This window comes from Heloderma suspectum, chromosome 1, assembly GCF_057233095.1.
Source record: "Heloderma suspectum isolate Gila_16-S chromosome 1, 16-S_ref, whole genome shotgun sequence".
NCBI classification, from domain to species: Eukaryota; Metazoa; Chordata; class Lepidosauria; order Squamata; family Helodermatidae; genus Heloderma; species Heloderma suspectum.
Window position 1 is genome coordinate 282,905,556 of NC_139458.1, and position 19,861 is coordinate 282,925,416.

Sequence of the window (19,861 nt, forward strand, 5' to 3'; positions counted from 1 at the left end):
AAATTGTCAGGAATTCTGAAACTTTTATAATGTTTTCTTCTCCTTCTAATATCATGACATCCATCCATCTGTCCCCAGTAGCCCAGGCCTCATAAACCTCTGCTTGACCCTGTATGATGTTTAGAAGAACTCATTCCCTTGGATAAGTTTTTCCGATCACCAAAGATTTGAACATATTGTTTAAGTAATTCCTTTAAATCAGGGGTGGGAAGACATCAGGTTTGTGGAGATCTACTTTGTTGTTGTTTTTTATTAGAACCTTGACATCCACCAGTCTGGTATAAATGACAAACACTTAGAATGAGAAGAATTCTGAGCCCAAGAATTTGTTTTGAGTACCAGAACTGAGGGGTTCATCACACAGAGTTTTATCCTGCTATTGAGATGGCTCTCTCTTGGAAGTTTGCAGGCTCTTTACATGATGCTGCTAACCTCCAAGGCGCCTCTTGCAATTTTCCCCAGCCTATCTTGTGTTTTCCCCAAACACAAAAAAATGTGATATTTTTTTCCAGCCCACGGAACAGGATCACCATGACCTCCATGTGAAATTCTCCAACAGCAGAAGAAACTGCTGTGTCTGCCTGCTGTGGGCATTTGTTTTCAGTTGTTGGGGGTGTGGTCAGGAGGATGAAGGCACTGAGGATGGGAGTGGATTGCAGGGAAGGAGACCCAAGCAGATTTGACAGGTGTGAGGGCAAGAATCGCCTGCCGATTGCGACTCCTGCCTCCGCATTTCTCAATTGGGTGGAGAAGAGGGTAAAATGCCTCCCTGCAACGAAGGGAGACACATCTGATCCCCCACCCCATCAAGCTCAGAAGCAACGTCCTCTGTTGATTCAGAGCACCCCATTAAGTTCAGTGGGGCTTACTCCCACATAAGTGTGCCAAGGGTGACAGACGTATAGCACAATCTTACATTTTATGTCTACTCAGAAGTAAGTCTGAGGTTTCCTGGGGGCTGCCAGAAAATAGTACAGCAGAAGTTAAGCTACGAAAACAAGACCCCCCCCCCCTTTGCACACATGCCAGGGTGGGAGGAAGGCACTCCCTCTGTTCAAACCACATGGCTGCCATGTAAAGAAGCCCTTCCTAATCCTGCAAAGAAACTGAAAGCAGGAAGCTCTGGAAAGGATGTGGTTTCTGCAGATTTTTTGCTTAATGTAGAGACACCCTCACAGTCCTTCCATACAAAAATCCACTGCTGCTAATCCCAAGCTTAGGGTGGGGGGAAGTCATTTTGTTTCTGCTATTATTAAAGACTGTTCTCCAGTCTTTGCCCAATTGACTTTTTGCCCACCCCTGCTTTAAATTCCAGTTACTCCCTCATGAAACCACTTACACTAGCTTAATACAAAATGGCCACCTGGGGTGTCCCCATAAGCCCTATTCACCCATTCCCCATCCCATGAGGGGAGAGAATGGGGATGTGTTTGCTGCCCACCCGCTCCATCATGTTTCTGACTACCTGGCACCATGCAGGGTTCTAATTGTCACAAGGACCCTCCATGAGTACTGCAGGCTCCCAGCTGCAGGCGTTGAGAGCCAACCTGTGTGTGTGGTGGTGGTGGTGGTGGTGGTGGTGGTGGGTGGGTGGGTGGGGGCTGTGCTGTCAGGAATGTGATGGCAGAGGCAGGGCCAATGAGTGCAGCCCTGCCCTCCCCATCCCCCATGTGATCTGCAAATGAGTGAACAGGGCTACAGTGACTGCTGCATGTGGTGACTTCACGTTCTACAGCAGTATAGAGATATGATGCATGATGTCTGCTGATACATCTGGTGAAATGCTTCATACACGCAGAAAAGACACCATGCAGAGGTATTTTCAAGCTGCCTCCACCTGGCAGCCATTTCCTGTGAAGCAGGCCACCTTAGTAACAGCATCAGCAGGTTCTAGAGGCAAATGTGGTGTGCACACCACAACCGTCCTTTCCAGCAGGAGGAGGAGGGGTAAGCCTTTTTGACCATCCCAGAATGTTTTGCTGCTGCTCTTGATAGAGTTCACACACCCACACAGAATATTAGCAAAATAGTGATGAATAAACTGGCTGGGAGGGCTCCATGCTCTTTAAACAGACATCAGTCCAGCTGGCAGATGTGCTACAGCCCTCGCAGATTTGCTAGTAAGGGGCTTAGTTGCAAGTGGCAAACTTTCCTGCTGCTGCTGCTTGAAACAAAACATTCCCCAAAAGTTTCCATCAGATTTGCCAGCTAAGGAAGGCTCCAATTCAAGTGGAGGCTAGAGCCTTCCCAGTGCAAAGAAACTGATGCTTGAGCCTTTCTTCATGAGGCTTTTATTGTGTGCTTGTGATTCTTCACTCATGGTAATTTGCAGGTCTTTTACACGATGTCATCATCCTCAAGAGCCTCTCCCGAGCTTTGCAACCATTATCATGTGTTTTTTTTTCCCTAACAAGGAAACTCTAGTATTTTTCTTAATGGTGTTACAGAAGCCTTGTATATTTGTGTAATTCTTCTATAACACAGCACCACCTAGTTATTGTGTAATGGAACATGTAGAAAGATAGAGAAAGACCCCCCCCCCCTGGAAAAAACACGTGTAAAGGAGCTGATTTTAATCCTGCCAAGAATCTGGAAGCAGAAGCTTCGGTAAAGGTGCAGGTTAAACCTCATGTAGAAAAGCCTAATGTCAGACTTCGCAGCAAGCATCATGGGGAAAGTGGCTGTTCTTAAAAATAAAGCACAGATCAGGGACTGCAGCCAGGACTGGGAACAAATTACACCAGCTGTTCCCAGCACAGGAAACAAAGTGGTGTGAACACACCCTTAGTGTCATGGAGCATTGTATCACTGAGCGTATATTTTAATGTTTAATGGTAGAAAAGTCTGTGTCAGTAAGTTTCATTTTATTTCCAAGCTGTTCTGTATTTCAAAGTAACAGCTATATTCCCTTTGAGACAAATAGTGCTGCCGTTCTTTTGACCAGCAGTTATTACTTAATAAAAGCAATTGTGATTGCCACAGTAGCACCAGTACTGTTAAGTCCCACAGCTGTTGCCCAGATTTGCACTGAACAGTGGACTTCGTAAATGCGGAGTAAAACAAATGAGGCATGCCCCAGAGCCCCCTTGCTTTCTAACAGGGCTGTGCACATGTATAAGAGGGCACTTTGGGCCTTGATTTTTTGAGGATTTGGTTGGCTTGTGGGTTTCCTTTGGTGCCAGTATTGATTGACCTCCAGATGGTTCCTTCCCCTCTCCCTACAATTGTACCTCCAATTTTGTGTGCCTCCATCATGGTCACCTACCACTGCTTCCTGCCAACACTGATGTCACTGCCTTTGCTGCCATTTTAAATGCACACACGTGTGTACAGCAGTGGTGGTGGTGCAGCAAATGGCGAACAACAGTTATCCAGTCACCGGCTTTGATGTGAATCTCCAGATCCAAAGTCTGAATCGGTCTCACTGGGGCTTATCCAAAGCCATGTGCACAAATCTACTAAGACCAAAGTTGCTAGATGCAACAGGCAGATATAAAAGAATAAAGCAACAGTGTAGACCCTTCTGAAAGAAATATTACAACGTCATTGTTTATCTACTTCATTCTTTCTCCTGTGACTATGACATAGCTATATTTCTCATGCTGACAAGATGTTGTCTCCCCATCTCTCCTCAGTATATGATGATATAATCCTGGGACTGAGTAGAGTCAGTGGTGAGTAAATGCTATTTCTGCTTCATTTAAAAATATATATTAAACTGAGGGAGCCCGTTGTCACCGAAAGCAGGAAATCTCAAGTGATCCATATTCTCTTCCAGGTGTGTAGTTAACATTCTGAACAGGTTTTTGACTTTGTTAACTGACATTATTAAACAGGAAGAAAATATTGTGCTACCTGGGCTTAGGACAATGCAGTTTGTTAAGTATGTGATAAGAAGTTACCATGTGAGACCTGGTCTTTGTTCGCTTCACTACTGATCCAATTCATTTAAAGACAGCATTTGAACAGATTGTATCAATATAAAACCTAAGCCACCTTGAATTCAATATAACAGTTTATATAGAAATATGCATGTTCTGCTAAGCATCAGAAACTTGATGAAAGTTGACATTTACTAGCAAATTCAAAGAATTTAGGAGGCCCAGCCGAAAACGATAGAAATATTTATGTCAAGAGGCTTGTTTCTGACATTTACATTCTGACATAAATGTGTTTTTTTTTGCCATGCTATGGGGCATGGCAAAAAAGAACCAAGCTTCTTTTTGGAAAAGAGAATATTTGGACTTTTACTAGGGATACTGGTAGAAGTCATATTTTTTTGACATTTCCCTCTGACCTTTTAAATTCTTATCAGTAAAAGTCAAGAGATTCCAGATTTCTGACATTTAGTACAATATATAGAAAACATAATAATAATTCCATAAGAGTAGTATATTGTCTTTTTAAAAAGTTTTATGAATGAAACACATGGCAATAGGAAAAACAAACCAACTTCTTCAGTTTAATGACACTGCAGTCCTTTAACAGAAGTGCTCCTGGGAATCTGCCCATTTGCTGTTTGTTTATTGACTGAAATGTGGGTTTTGTAGGTAAAATGATCTATTTCTAAGATTCTCTCTTTGCTGTTTTTTTAACATGCTCATTCAAGATCTTGAAACCTAAAACAGGATCTGAATATATATATTTATGCCTTCAGGTAAATCTGCTTCTGATTTGAAGATCCACTGTACTCAGGAAGGAATAAGGCTACAGTGTTTCATGAAGTACTACATGGAGGAAATGAAAGCAGGCTGGTATCAAAGGTAAGTGAGAACCAAGTCCTAAATCCTGGTGAGTTTTGCCTGATATTCAGAGACTTCTGAATAAACATTTTGGCATTGATACCGATATTGGAGTTCTGGCCAGGGGTGTGTAGGGAATTAAACCTCCAATGTTCCTCTCTAGTTTGCTTTTAGAAAATGAATAAGTGATGTTCTCAGACGACACGTTTTTCATAAGAAATGAGCTGATCCCTGTTTTTCATGCTATCATCAGTGCAGCTGGCAGTATTGCATGTGAATCCCCTGTCAGCCTTGAATCATCCCAGCACTTTGCATAGCAGGGAGCATAAAACAAATCCTAAAGCTAGCATGCAGTCATCCACTCATTGCACTGCAGGGAATCTAACCAAACTTCCTTGTAGAAGTTGGCATGGTTGAGTGAGCTGAAGCTAGTTTAGCAAAGCAAAAGCCAACTAACTACATTTTGTTCTTTTCATATTAAGCCTTTCATCATCATTAGGTCAAATCACCTCCATTAGGACTAATTTTTTAGTTGATCAAAGAGAATCTAGCCTTTGTATCATGGAGTTAATGAAGATTCCAGGGGGAAGTTAAGCTGGGGTTATCAATATTCTAACCATAGAGATTTCGCCATTTCTAGATGATAATACTTTGGAAATAATAATTTTTTAAAAACCTGTCTCAGTGCTGGGCATTTCCCCATTCCAGTTCCAATTGCATCATTTCAAAGCCTAAATAAGATTCCCAATGTGCCTGTGGGCCAATCTATTGTTTGCAAATCAATTCTGTATTCCCCAACCTCCTTCTGTAGTTTCCTAGTCCACTGGTTCCTATCATCAACTTCTGCAAAATATTAAAAAGAAAGATGAAGCTAAAGAACATGCAGATGATTTACTTAATATATTTATATCCTGCCCCATCAAAACTTTTTTGAGATAGCTTACAAATAAAAAAAGAATATATTGATTATATATATGGAATGTATTGATTTTGTATAAAGTTATACAAATTGCAGACATTTGGGCTATAATCCAGAGCTCTGCAGAATCAGTTTTTTTTTATTTACACCTTCATAGGAACATAGAACACAGAAAGCTGCCTTTTACTAGGTCAGACTGGTTGCTCATCTATCCCATCTAAAGTTATACAAAATCAGTAAAGACAAAATAAAACCTAACAACAACAAGATAAAACCTAACAACAACCTGGCACCTATTGCGTGCACAATTCCGCACTTGCCTTGGGTACTGTGTGAAAGCCCTACTTCTGCATGCATGTGGCCTCCAGCTGTATTGGGATGCCCATGTTTGAAGTATAATTTAGGCTTTGATGGAGGGCTAGTTGAGTCCCAGGTTCAATCCCTGGCACTTTCAGTTAAAAGGTTCAGGGGGTAGGGAACATTTCTGCTGGAGACATTGGGGAGCCACTGCCAGTCACATACTGGGATAGATGAGCAACCAGTCTTACCTAGGGTTGATCTACACTTACGAGTTTTTTCACTTCCAATGAGGTTTCACCACCCATGTTTCACACTACGCAGTACCTGCCTCGAATTGGAACCGGAATTTCCCACTTCCATGCTCCTGCTTTCAATACCCTAATATCCCGGTATTTCCCCTTAATGTGCTCTGATTTCCCACCTTCGCTACCATATCTGGTCATAGTCCCTTCCCCTGCCTGTCCATATATGGTGGTGTTTGTATTTCCCTCCTGTCCAATCACAGCTCTTGACGGCCCCATGTCGTCTTCCGGCTACTGATCACATAGCTTCCTCAGCACTCAATGTTTCCTCAGCAACAGGCAAAGGGCTGGATGTGCGCACGGTTGTCTGATCTCGGAAGCTAAGTAGGGTCAGCCTTGGTCAGTAGTTGGATGGGTGACCACCTGGGAATTTGAAGCTTCAAATCTTCGAAGATCATGCCTGAATTAGGAAAAAAAATCGCGGAGAAGCCACGATTCTTTGAAGATAACGCCTTAATTTTTTTTTTTTTAAAGCCGAAGGGGGTAAAACTTAGTCTCATTTGAAGGGATAGAACAACCCCCTGCTCAGTGCAGGAAGCCTGATTCCCAGGCAGTCACCCATCCCACTACTGACTGGGGCTGACCCTGCTTAGCTTCCAAGATCAGACAAGCGCGCGCACATCCAGCCCTTTGCCTGTTGCTGAGGAAACATTGAGTGCTGAGGAAGCTATGCGATCAGTAGCCGGAAGACGACATGGGGCCGTCAAGAGCTGTGAGCATGGTGGGCGTGGAATCAGCAGGAACAGGAAGAGTTTCTGATCATCCAATGAGAGCCTCCATCCTTAAGAGCAGGAAAACAGCACAGCGCTCGAGTGTGAACTGAGCTCGCGCATTTGATAAAGCACTGCAATGGGGAAAATGGGCGAGTATGGATAATCACATTTTAATGCAAGAGCATTTAACCCAACAGGACACTGAATTCATTGCGATGACGGGCGCAATGTAGATCGGCCCCTAGTATAAGACAGCTTTCTGTGTTCTACATTCCTATGAAGATGTAAATAAAAAAACCTGATTCTGCAGAGCTCTGGAGTATAGTCTAAATGTCTGCAATCTGGAGTCCATAGGACACGGCTTCATACATGATGGTGTTGCCTAGTCCTGAAACTGGTAAAACAATGGAAATTTCAGTCTTATTTTTAAAGTGTTTTTGAATCTGAAGGATATGATTCAAACTTCGGAGGTTTAACTGCACAGTATGCTAAACATCAGAAATGAAAATAATAGATGGGGAGAAATACTTTCTTGTTTTTGCTAAAGTTCATGGTTCTTTATCACATGATGCTGGAGCATTGCTCAAGGTTTTTGAACATTTGGATTTGGCCAAAGTAGGTCTTCAGCAGATAAAGCAGCAGATCTAATTCACCTGGTGAGAATCAAGTATTTGGTCTTTAGATGGAAGCACTCATTGTGGTTCATAACCTCAGTGCATAGGACTAATTCTCTACCAGAGGTATTGTCTGGGTGACTGAGTTATTCCCTAACCCTACCTCAGTCTCACCCTCTGTTGTGGATCTCCTTAGTCATTGATTACTGAGGATAAAATACACTTTGAAGCAGTGTACATCTAAAGTCATTGGTTAAATTCAGTAGTGGCTCAGGTAAATAATAAAACTTGCTAGTTCTAGAGCTGTCAGAAGCTCAGGATGAAATATAAGATTTTATTTGAATTATCCTCTTCTAGTAACATCAACTGTGCTTTCTTCCATTATGACCCATGTGCCAGAAGGCAGCTGAAGACACGCCTCACATCCTTCAGATAGGAACACAATAGGAAGCTGTCCTATACTGAATCTTACCATTGGCCCATCTAGCTCAGAATTGTCTATACCAGGAATGTTGAACCTCTTTCAGCCCAAAGACCAAATTCCATTTTGGAGAAGCTGTCAGGGTGTGTGTCCCTGTAGCAGGTAGGGCTAAAGGCAAAAGGCATGGAACCAAAGGCAAATGGGGCGGGGCCAAAAATACCAGTATATTTTAGCTTAAACCTCTTACTGCCAGTAACTATGCCTTTGGAGAGGCATTTCAACTTTTTAGAATGGGGAAAAACTGTACAAAAGCTAGGAAACCACCCAATGATCAGAGGTTGGGGGAAAGGGGTGAGGCCATGGGAAGGGGTGTGGCCACCTGGGGAACCCAGGTGGGCCAGATTGGGGCCTCAGGCAGGCTGAATTTGGCTTTCAACCCTGAGGTTCTGCACCCCTGGTCTACACTGACTGGTAGTGGCTCTCCAGTGTTCCAAGCAGGAGCCTTTCCCCACCCTCCCTGGAAGTCCCAGTGAGTGAACCTGGGGCCTTTGGCATACAAAGCATGTGCTCAGCTACTGTCTTGAAAGCCTTCTTTATCTCTCCCTCTCTTCCCTTCCTGCTCGTATTCACCAAACTTTGGCTAGTCTAATCATAAATGGGCCTGCTTCTGCTTGCCCTCCTGTTGGGTCCTCTTCCATCTCCCCTCCTTCTCTTTCCCGTGCTGTCACTCCTCCTCATCTAGTCTCTTTGCATATGACTCTGCTTTTACTCTGAAAATGCAATGCACATCTTGAAAGCACTATAAATGATAAATAGCAGAAGTAATAGAACCCTCCCTTGGTGACAGATGCTCTTCCTTAAAAAAAAATCCTTTTAAGCTTCATGTAGATTATTAAATTGAAATATGAATAGACCAAAAATAAGCCTAAAATAAATTCAAAATGAAATAGAAGGGAGTCATAGGATTGAAAGCTCCAGGGAGTGGGGGGAGGACAAAGGTGGAAACTTCACTCTCCAAAAAAGAATCTTCCAGAAGTGATGAAATCGTCCCCAAAATTGTCCTCTGACCAGCAGAGGAGGGCAAGTTGTGGACCTCCAAATGTTTTGGCCTACAACTCTCATCAGTCTTCACCATTGGCTGTGCTGGCTAGGGCTAATGGGAATTGTAGACCAAGATGTCTGGAGGGCCACAAGTTGCCCATCCCTGGGCTATAGGCACAGAGCATGTTTTTATGTCAAAGACACTGATTGCTCTTGGGTCAAGTTAGCCTGTAAACCCCATCTTGTGTTTCTTGGAACTGGAGCTAATGATGAATGCTTTGAATGAGAAAACAGATCTCTTTTCCACTAACCACTGGCCTGGGGACCCAGTACAATATTGCAAGTATGTTTTGGTTTACAACTTTAATTGTACAATACTTCCTAAGCTAATAGCTTTGTAAGCTAATAATTTGCTTAAGGTTGGCTCAGGGGGTTGGGCATGGCTAGTAGAATGCATCGATTTCTTTTTTCTTTTGAATGGCAAGACCCCCTATGGCATGTCACTATCTGCTTTTGAAAGTCCTCAGTTTCAGAAGTGGTTTGACTGCATATGGCATGAGGACTGCTGTTTGAGAAACAGAAGCTCAAAGCCCTCCTGGGTCTTGGAACTAGTTGTAAGGCTCTTTGGAACATGCCCAGTCTGTGGTTATTTTTAATGTCCAGGCACATCACAACGCTCTGTCTGTCTGTCTGTCTGTCTCTCTCAAACTTCCTCTGTTCATTTTCCTAGAGAATCTAAGATTTCTTCTAGTGAAAAGATGAGGATTGGTGGTAGTGATGAAGTTGCCTGGATGCAGATATGTGAGCCCACAGAAAAGGATAAAGGGAAATACACCTTTGAGGTGTTCGATGGCAAGGAATCCCATAAGCGGACAATTGATCTATCTGGACAAGGTAGGTATCTTTACCAGTGGTACAGCATTTATCTCACAGTAAATTGGGGCCATCTTACAACAGGGAATGTCCTACCAATGTTGTTTACTAATAAACACATATCTTGTTCCAAGAGCATTCAAGACACAGTACCAACTTCATTCATTCTGTGTCTCTTCTCATCAGGGCTGACTTTGATCCCTATTCTTAGGTTTTGTTTGATGTTTCTCTGCCATATCATAGTTAAAAAACAACACACCAACCACACACACATATGTGTGACAGTATTTGTGCTGTTTCAAAAGGCAAACTTTCTAATATACTAAATTGTTTTATTGTAGCATTTGATGATGCCTATGCAGAATTCCAGCGACTCAAGTAAGCCTTATGGTGTTTTAAAATTTAGACTGCAATTACCTTATCTTGGCTGTCAGTGTTGCTCTAACATGGTATTATTTTGTATTTCTTTTCCCCCCACTTCAGGGCAGCTGCTTTTGCTGAGAAGAGTAAGTAAATTGTTTATGGAGAAAGCATGTTCCTCTTATGGAGGAAGCATGCTAATTATTTATATGTAAGAGCAGGAGCCAGCAGTCTAGTGGGAAAAGCCCTGATGATCCTTGAACATATTTATTTTTGTTATTTATTGTTTATTGGAAGTTGTTTTGAGATTTTTTTTAATGATGGAAGAGCCCTCCCTCCCTTCTTTCCAATTATACAATTGATAGTACAAGTCATATAACAATAAGCCTCCATTTCCCTTGGTTCTTTCCTTTCAGGTCACTGATATGTGTTAAATTCTGTGTCTTGCATATTAAAATCAATAAATTTCTTTATGCTGCTGTCCGACAAGAATTGCCAGCAGATCTAGAGTGTAATCAATCTAAATGGAATAAGGGAGCTTAAATCAAAATTAAAACCATCACAATGGAAAGCCACTCATGAAGCCATAAGGACTTCCACCTTAGACCTCTTTGTCAGGTCCCTTCAACAAAAAGTACTCCTTAAGAGCACATTGGCCCCAAAATGTTTTTTCCGCTTAGGCATTCAAACAGGTGCTAACTGCTAGGGATGTCAAGGACCTTGCTAATATTTTAAGTATCTATGAAATTCAACAAACATGAACAAATAAAGCATTTATTTATTTATCTATCTGATATGTAGCCCTCCTTTCTACCAAATATAAATATAAATATAAATATAAATATAAATATAAATATAAATATAAATCTCTATCTATCTATCTATCCATCCATCCATCTCTATCTATACCACTAAAGGCAGCTTACAGAGACAATTAAAATTGGATAAAACAATAAAAATGTATTAAAATAAAATAAAAACATAACAGTTACAGAATAAAAACAGCACCCAACCAAACAGTGCCCCTTAACAGGCCAAATACATTCTTGAATAAAACAGTCTTTGCTTGCTGGAGGAAGGATAGAGCCAGGGAGCAAACCTTGAGAGGGAGTTCCATAGCCTTGGAGCAGTCACTGAAAAGGCTCTCTCTCATGTCACCACCACATCTTTGAAGGCAGTGATCTCTAAAGAAAGGCCTCTCCAGAAGATCGTACGACTGGGCAGATTTGTATGGGAGAAGGTGGTCTTTCAGGTGCTTTCTATCAATCCTTTTGAGAGCGAAGTTAAGGGCAAATGCAGTGCATCTTCAAAGTGAATAGGTAGTTACATGTGTTGTCTTAGGGAAGACCTGCACAACTAGTGACCTACCAAACTTAATGCACCCCACAAGACATGTATGGTGGCTCTCAGGGGTCAATAAATCTTTTGTTTTTGCTGCCTGTCTGGGACTGCAAAAACAGGTGGAGGTTTGTCAACCAGGCCTGTCTTAGGTAGAGAACCTAAGTGTTTGGTTAATCTTGGGAAGTGAGTTGGCAGGTGGGAATAGGAGAGGGTGGGGGGAATGGGTGTCCAGAAAAGAGCTTCTAACTCAGACTATCATAAGTTGGGTCTTCAGAGATGACAGTGACAACATATGGTCAGTATATATGATGTTGGCTAGAGACCCAGGTTGACAGATTAGACATTGATGGTGTTAAGAAATCTGAGTGATGCAGGAGAATGAGGTGATAATATAGTTTGGAGGACTCTTTGCCATTCACAACATGGGTTATAAGTCTGGCACCTTGACCCTAAGCATTCTTATTTATTACTTCCCTGTAATAAGCTTAGAATTGTAACCTAAAAATGTAGCTTCCAGGGGAGTATCTTAGTTCATCATATTGCACTGTGATTTCTCTGAACCATTATGATGACATTATGATGAACCATTATGATGGCAGAAGCTAGTCATTTCATATTTCCTGTGGCAATCATTTTACCTGAAATGGTCAGCTAAGGTATTTATCTGTTGTATATGCAGGGCAACCAAACCCAAAGATGCAAAATAGGCAGCCTCCCGAGATGAAACATTTCATGTCTTGCAGAGATGAACTAGTGCCGGCATTTTTAGATTTATCTGCTTTTTCAATGCCTCTTAGAGGTTAAATGGGGATTCTTGAAGCAGTATTTAGTCCAGATTAACAAAATTGTGGAATGCAATCATGTGATAGTTAATGAAATTAAAAAGAAGTAATAATAATATTCCAGTCAACTCTTAATAATTTAATGTGTTATTGCTATGCTGCTCAGTGTATGATAAAATATGAGTGGTGGGACAGAGGGAAACAGCTTTCAATTCACCTTGACCAGCAAAAGACAAAAACAAATTTTGTCCAGATCTATGTATATAGTCATAAAGAGCCACCGGGTAATGTTGATCCAGGAAACGTCGGATACTTTGATTTTTCAAAGTGCTTGAACATGTTAGAATGGAGTTAGCATTTCTAGAAGGAAACTGGGAATATTGACCATGTTCTTCTTAGTAGCCCTGTTCAGGTGTTAAGCCTGAATAGGGTATGGCAATATGCTGGCCCCACCTCCTGCATCCCAGTGTGTTGCCCCCACCCCAAGAGTTCTTCTCGTGGCTGCTGCAGAATAGACTGTACTATGTAAAAAATCTGCAATACATGTGCTCCATGGCATGCAGAGGTTTCACATTTCGTATATTCCTTAAAATCCAGTGTTGGGAGTGGCTACTCACTCAAGAGTTCTTTGTCCCAGCATTTAAACCAAATGTGTGGTAGCTTGGAGGACAGCTTCATTAGTCCATGATTCTGTGTGCTTATTCTACTATAGGTAATATGCATTGGCAATGACTGTATGATAACTTCATTGTTTTATATTAATAGATCGTGGTAAAGTGCTTGGTGGTTTGCCCGATGTTGTGACAATAATGGAAGGAAAGGTAAGGATAACACACATTGCTTGGCTATCTTGGCTAGTTTTGAATGGGGCTGTACTAGCAGTAGGAAAAGACTAAGAAAACTTCGTAAATTGATAAAATTAGATTGGTTTTAAAAGCACATGTATAAACACTTACTTTTTTGCTTGATTACACACAATATTCTGTTGGCAAAGCATTACTGGACAAGTAATGTTGGCACAGCAGACTTGTGGCATTGCATGGCAACAGTACTGCCACAATGGCAACAATACCATTGCCCCCGTGTTTTCATCTTGTTAGTAGGGCCGGGCAAAGTTGGTGCAGCCTTTCACCTATCCTCATAGGAATTGGTTGGGTGTGTTCCTAGCCAGGGAAGAATTTATTTATTTATTTATTTTATTAAATTTATTAATCGCCCATCTGGCTGGTCACCCAGCCACTCTGGGCGATGTACAACATATAATAAAACAGTTTTAAACAATAAAATTCTACAATAAAAACATTTTCTAACATACCCTAACCCACCCCAAATGCCTGCCTGAACAACCATGTTTTTAATGCACGGCGGAAGCTCATTAAAGAGGGGGCATGACGGAGTTCCTTAGGGAGGGAGTTCCACAGAGTGGGGACCACCACAGAAAAGGCCCTCTCCCTCGTCCCCACCAGTCTAGCTGTCCTGGCTGATGGGACAGAGAGATGGCCATCCGAGGCTGATCTTGTTAAGTGGCCTGTCTGGTGTTGCTGGAGGCGCTCCTTAAGATAGGCTGGGCCGGAACCATATAGGGTTTTAAAGGTCAAAACCAACACCTTGAATTTGGCCTGGAAAACAACTGGTAACCAGTGCAACCCCTTCAGCACTGGAGTGATGTGATCTTGCTGGCGGCTGCCTTTAATCAGGCGAGCTGCTGTGTTCTGTACCAGCTGCAGCTTCCGAACTGTCTTCAAGGGTAACCCCACATAGAGCACATTACAGTAGTCTAAACGAGAGGAGATCAGGGCAGCTACTACCGGTGGGAGCAGATGGTCGGGAAGGAGGGAGCACAGCCGCCGTATCAGATGGAGTTGATACAGCGCTGTCTGGCTCACATCTGACACCTGAGCCTCCATGGACAGCTGGGAGTCCAAAATGACCCCCAGGCTGCAGACCTGGTCTTTCAAGGGTAACCGTACCCCATTCAACACCAGGTCAAAATCCCCCAGCCTCCTCTTCTCTCCCACCAAAAGTACCTTGGTCTTGTCAGGGTTCAGCTTCAGCTTATTCCTCCCCATCCAGCCACTCACTGTCTCCAGACATTTGGACAGGGATTCTACGGCCAACCTTGGTGAAGATTTGAACGAGAGGTAGAGCTGCGTGTCATCCGCATACTGATGACATCACACCCCAAACCTCCTGATGATAGTCCCCAGCGGCTTCACATAGATGTTAAATAGCATCGGGGAGAGGATGGAACCCTGTGGCACCCCACAAGTGAGTGGCCACGGGTCCAAAACCTCCTCTTCCAATGCTACCCTCTGGTACCTGCCGGAGACGAAGGAGCGGAACCACCGCAATATGGTGTCTCCAATGCCCAACCCCTCCAGGCGGTCCAGGAGGATACTGTGGTCAACGGTATCAAAAGCTGCTGAGAGGTCGAGGAGAACAAGGAAGGAGCATTCACCCCTATCCAGAGCCCTCCTCATATCATCCACCAAGGCAACCAAGGCCGTTTCTGTCCCATGCCCAAGCCTGAAGCCCGACTGAAATGGGTCTAGATAATCGGTTTCTTCCAAGTGTGCCTTCAACTGCATCGCCACCACCCGCTCAATCACCTTGCCCAAAAATGGCAGATTTGAGACTGGGCGAAAGTTGTTCAGAACTTGGGGATCCAAGGAGGGCTTCTTTAAGAGCGGTCTTATTACTGCCTCCTTGAGGGCTGATGGCATCACTCCCTCCTCAAGGGAGGCATTCACCACCGCCCTGATCCCCTCACCCAGTCTCTCTCTGCAGCCCATAATAAGCCAAGATGTTCAAGGATCAAGTAAGCAGGTGGTCGGCCCTACAGATGAAAGCACCTTGTCCGCTTCATCAGAAATCTGATGAATCTGACATGTGTTTCAGAATTAAGATGTGTTGAATGTTGAGCTGAGATGCAGGGCTGGGACAAGTTTGCAAATGTTTTTTTCTGATCCTCAAAAAGCATCCCCTATTTTTGGTGTGGGTTTTGGGAGGCACTTGAAAAACATGAAAATATTCTGGTGGAGAGGTAAGATTCTAGATTGTTATTATTTTGCTCCCGGCTTTAATGCATATCAGTAGACAGCAGCAACAAGGCTTAAGAAGACTTTTAGTGCATGCTAGCACATTGCCACAGATTCTTAAAAAGAGACATGTAATGTGCATTAGCATATACAGTAGTACAAGCAACAAGCTTACAAAAACAGTCTTTTAACTTCCCTAATTGTTTTAACTGAGTTGCAGGCCAAAACATCTGGAGAGCCACAAGTTGCTCACTCCTGCTATGCACAGTCACTTGGGAGCTTACTTCTGAGTAGACATGCATAGAATGGCACTGTTAATATGCCTAGGATACACATTACCTCCCATTAACAGACCTGAAAGAAAGAATGCAGGCAATGCACAATAAAAAAGACAACAGAGCAGCAGCAGATCAGGATATAAACACACATGAAAAAATGGTGAAGGTGGGGAAATTAAGACTTTTTTCCTGATCTTTTTGCAATAATTGTGGCAGCTGAATAAGGACGGGCTACTGATCACTAACTCCAGTGACAAAACACCAGCACAAGTAACTCAACAATGACAGCTATGAAACTGAAATTAATTAAGCTCCCCTTAATTTCTGTCTCTGTCTGAACTTGTTTGTTCTATAATCCCTAGTGCTATGTGGGGGGGGGGACTTCAAAGATGCTTTTTAAACGTATGACTATCTGAACATGTTTGGCTATTAGTTTGATTGGGGGCCTGCTTCAGGCAAGTCTTCAATGACCTTCCAGCTGACTGTCTGCATACAATGCTATTCTTGAGCTATTCTTGCTGCTAAAATGGAGGTGTGTCTAAAGCAAGTACATTTGAGGAATATGCTTTATGCCTTTGTATTGCAGCCAGGAGAAGATTTCAACAAATGCATGTACAACATGAATTATACTATAGTGTACATACTGAAAGTGTAGAATCCACATTTCTTAAATTTATTTCAGGCATTCTCAAGAGAGTTTAACTATAATGGCTTGGATCCTAAAATAAGTGACTGGAGGAAAAGTTTCCCATCCCCTCCTCTCCCCTACAGCCTCCTGTGCACCCTCCAAAAAGCATCTCCAGCAAGCCAGGGTGTCCTCCTAAACAATAAAGAATGGGGGCAGTGGGGTCTGCTGGGGGAATGGGAAACTGCCCCCCAAAAGGCAGAAGCACCTACCTGACTTTGGCTGATTTCCCCCACTCTCCAAGCAGTTCCCAAGTCCCATTCCATATTGTTCGGGAGGGTCCCTGAAGTTTATCAGGCATAGGGGAGAAGAAGGTATGGAAAACTTCCCTTCCATTAACTTCCTTCTGTTAACTTATCTTAGGATAAAAGCCAAAGTTTCCTGAAGGGTGGCTGTGATGGGAAAGAACTTGGCCTAAAGAAACCAACACACACAGGGAGCCAGTGTCTAATTTGGGGTTGTTGTTTTAATTTTCTTTTAGACTCTGAATCTGACCTGCACTGTATTTGGTAATCCTGACCCTGAATTGGTCTGGTTTAAGAATGACAAGGAGCTTGAACTTAATGACCACTTTGTAGTTAAACTGGAGCAAGGAAAGTATGCCAGTTTGGTCATCAAGGGGGTGACATCAGAGGACTCGGGAAAGTACAGCATCCATGTCAAGAACAAGTATGGTGGTGAGATCGTGGATGTCACTGTAAGCGTGTACAAACATGGTGAAGAGATGCCTGACATTAAACCTGGTACTGGTAAAGTAAGGCCAGTACCTCCAGAAATGGTTTAAAAATACACCAAGAGGATCAAGCTAGGGAAAGTGGCAGAACGTAGATCTGGAAGAGGTGTGTTTGACAAACAAAAGGCTAGAGAGAAGCTGTAGTTGTTTTCATAGCATTTTTTTTTTTTTTGCAATAGATAACTGGCAGATTAAGCTTTTGAAGTGTGCATCACAGTCGCAGTTGTCTAACAGTACCATTCCCATATGCAATTTCATCATTATGTATAGAAATGTTATGTGGCTTGCCAACATAACAACAAAAGTCCATTACAGTGACAACAACAAAAAGTCCATTACAGTGACAGCTGTCATTAACTTATATTCAGATCATTATTGTAGGATGCAGCTCTGCATATTGCAACTGAAATAGCAGGCTGTTTAGTTATACATAAGGAATCTCACTTCTTAATCTGAACTGTGACCCTCGGTGCTTTTGTAAAACCCGCTGAACTCAAGCGGACTGCAGAGATGTAAACATATTCAAGACTCCAGCCTCAAATAAATCGGATGAGCTGAAAAATGACCTTCTAAAGATATCTTTTGTGGCATCGCTGTTTTGTAGTGCAAGCTGAGCTCCAGTGGTATTTTACAATCACCGTGGACTCATTTACACCATAAGTTTCACAGTTGTTTGTTTCTTTTCTCCCTTGCTTTTGTGCTAATAAAAACTTTAAAAGTCACCTTGTGTTTCTCTCTGCATCAAATTACACTTAACTAGTTCCGTTTACTCTTTTTCACTGTTTAATTATGGCTTATTGCACAATTTCACAGCTGGCAGCATGCAGACAATGGACTTACAATGAAGAAAACAAATTATGGCTAATCATTGTCACTCCATGCCAGTTACTACATTAATTTTACACTTTATGGCATAGTCAGCAAGCCATTAGGAACTAGTATCAGGAGACACCTATGCCATTTGGTAGCTTCCTAGGATAATCATATTTCCAAGTTGGGTCTTATGCCAGGAAGGCAAAGTAAAATCTCGCTCTATGGTGCTGAGGCTGGCCCTAAGCTCAATCCTGCAAACGTTTCACACTTGCAGGTGCATCATTCCAGTAGGACTACTCATTGGTTTTGTGGCAGGTAGGTAGTAGTGGGGTGAGGGGCTAAATTTGTATGCTGTGCGGTTGTCATTCAGGTGGCACAGTGAATCTATAACATCTTCATATCCAGCCAGCAGAAAATTGCCTTGCAGGTGTTCAGTTCCAGACTCCAGCCTGTGTTTGCATATCCCACCTAGTTTAGGAATGATTGGAAGTATGCTGAATCCAACAGAGTCTGGCTTCATCTGTCTTCCTCAAATTCGGATTACTTCTTATGCCAAAGGTGCCAATTAGAGCACTCCAGAAGTGATCATAGCTGGAACTAACTTCGAGGGTCACTTCATTAACACATGACTTTTTTTTCCTGTAAAAGGAGATTATCCCTGAGCACAGAAAAGCTGTCCCTTCTGATGTGTTGAGTAACTAGCTTATGAAAATCACTGTACACATGATCACCACATGACAAATTGTAAATAAAATATTTTGAGTGGGTAATCCACTAATCACTTGCATTGGTTCAGTCCCATATAAACATCAATGTGACATCAATGGTCATTTAATTTACCTTCTTCATAAACAAAGAAAGCACATAATTTTTCTTGGCTGTTTTTACCATGCGGTTTAGTACCTATGACATTTGAGGTAGTTTAAATGAAAGATGGTGCTGAACTTTGTGATTTCTAGGCTCAGAACATGAGCACAAGCAGCCCCTAATGCTTGCCTTCATGGTGTCAAGCGTTCTCTGGCTTGAATTATAATCTGATCTAAAAAGCAACCCCTCCCTGTCTCTGTCTTCTTCCAAACTAATTGGCAGCAGAGCAGGGGCAGAGGCAAGCAGGGCCAGCCCAAGACATTTTGCTGTCTGAGACAAAGAACAAGATGGTGCTCCTTCCCATTCCATGTACAAAAGCCAGCTGGACTGGTGGTTGAATCCTACTTCAATACTAGGGATGGGACAGCATCCTCCACTGCACCCAAAGGCAACAAACTAGCTTACAGAGTGCAGAGCACTCTGTGTGGCACAGAGTTCTCTCCTTGCCGCTGCCTCCCAGTAGCTGCTGCCTAAGGTGACCGCCTCGTTCTGCCTAAGGGTAAAGCCATCCCTGGCAGCAAGGGCTCTGGAGACCTTGGCCCCCTCCCTATCTCCGGCTCCTAGAATACTACAGCAGCAGTGTCCTACATGCCAGGCAGCCTTGGAATCTCTAGAATTCCTCGAGATGCTAGAGGAGGAGAGAGGAGGAGACATGGGCCTCCTGAGAAAGACTTTGTCACCACCCCTGTTCTACTGCTTAAGAAGCTTGAGAGAAGGGAAGGGGGAGGCAAGGTTTAGGCATTCACTGTGTTTGTGGGGTGTTTGAGGGAAGTGTTCAAAAACACAATCATGCTCCCAGTGCCATCACTGAAAGTGCAATTTGGATCTCCAAATTCAAGACTAGGGATGACAACAAAATCCAGGATATTTTCTAACTCTAGGGGTAAATAACGTGGCTTGTCGAAGCCAATTCCAAATTGAACAAACAGATGAATTTGCACATCACAAATTAAAACATTACTGAATTCCATTAGGAACTGCTAACACAGCATTCCAAAATTTCAGTGTGTATATACATATTTTTTTCCTTGTACACTAC

General features: G+C 42.7%; 1 protein-coding gene across 1 annotated transcript in view; it reads left to right on the plus strand.

The window, feature by feature from the left end:
• The window catches only part of MYOM2 (myomesin 2), a 76,095-nt gene extending 58,232 nt beyond the window's left edge, over positions 1-17,863 (plus strand). The window contains exons 26-32 of the mRNA XM_084830925.1: positions 3,636-3,674; positions 4,658-4,763; positions 9,783-9,946; positions 10,267-10,303; positions 10,409-10,431; positions 13,174-13,229; positions 16,891-17,863. Coding sequence (XP_084687051.1) covers positions 3,636-3,674; positions 4,658-4,763; positions 9,783-9,946; positions 10,267-10,303; positions 10,409-10,431; positions 13,174-13,229; positions 16,891-17,193 — 728 coding nt within the window. The 3' untranslated portion in view covers positions 17,194-17,863. The remainder of the gene's footprint in view (positions 1-3,635; positions 3,675-4,657; positions 4,764-9,782; positions 9,947-10,266; positions 10,304-10,408; positions 10,432-13,173; positions 13,230-16,890) is intronic.
• The last annotated feature ends 1,998 nt before the right edge of the window (positions 17,864-19,861 follow it).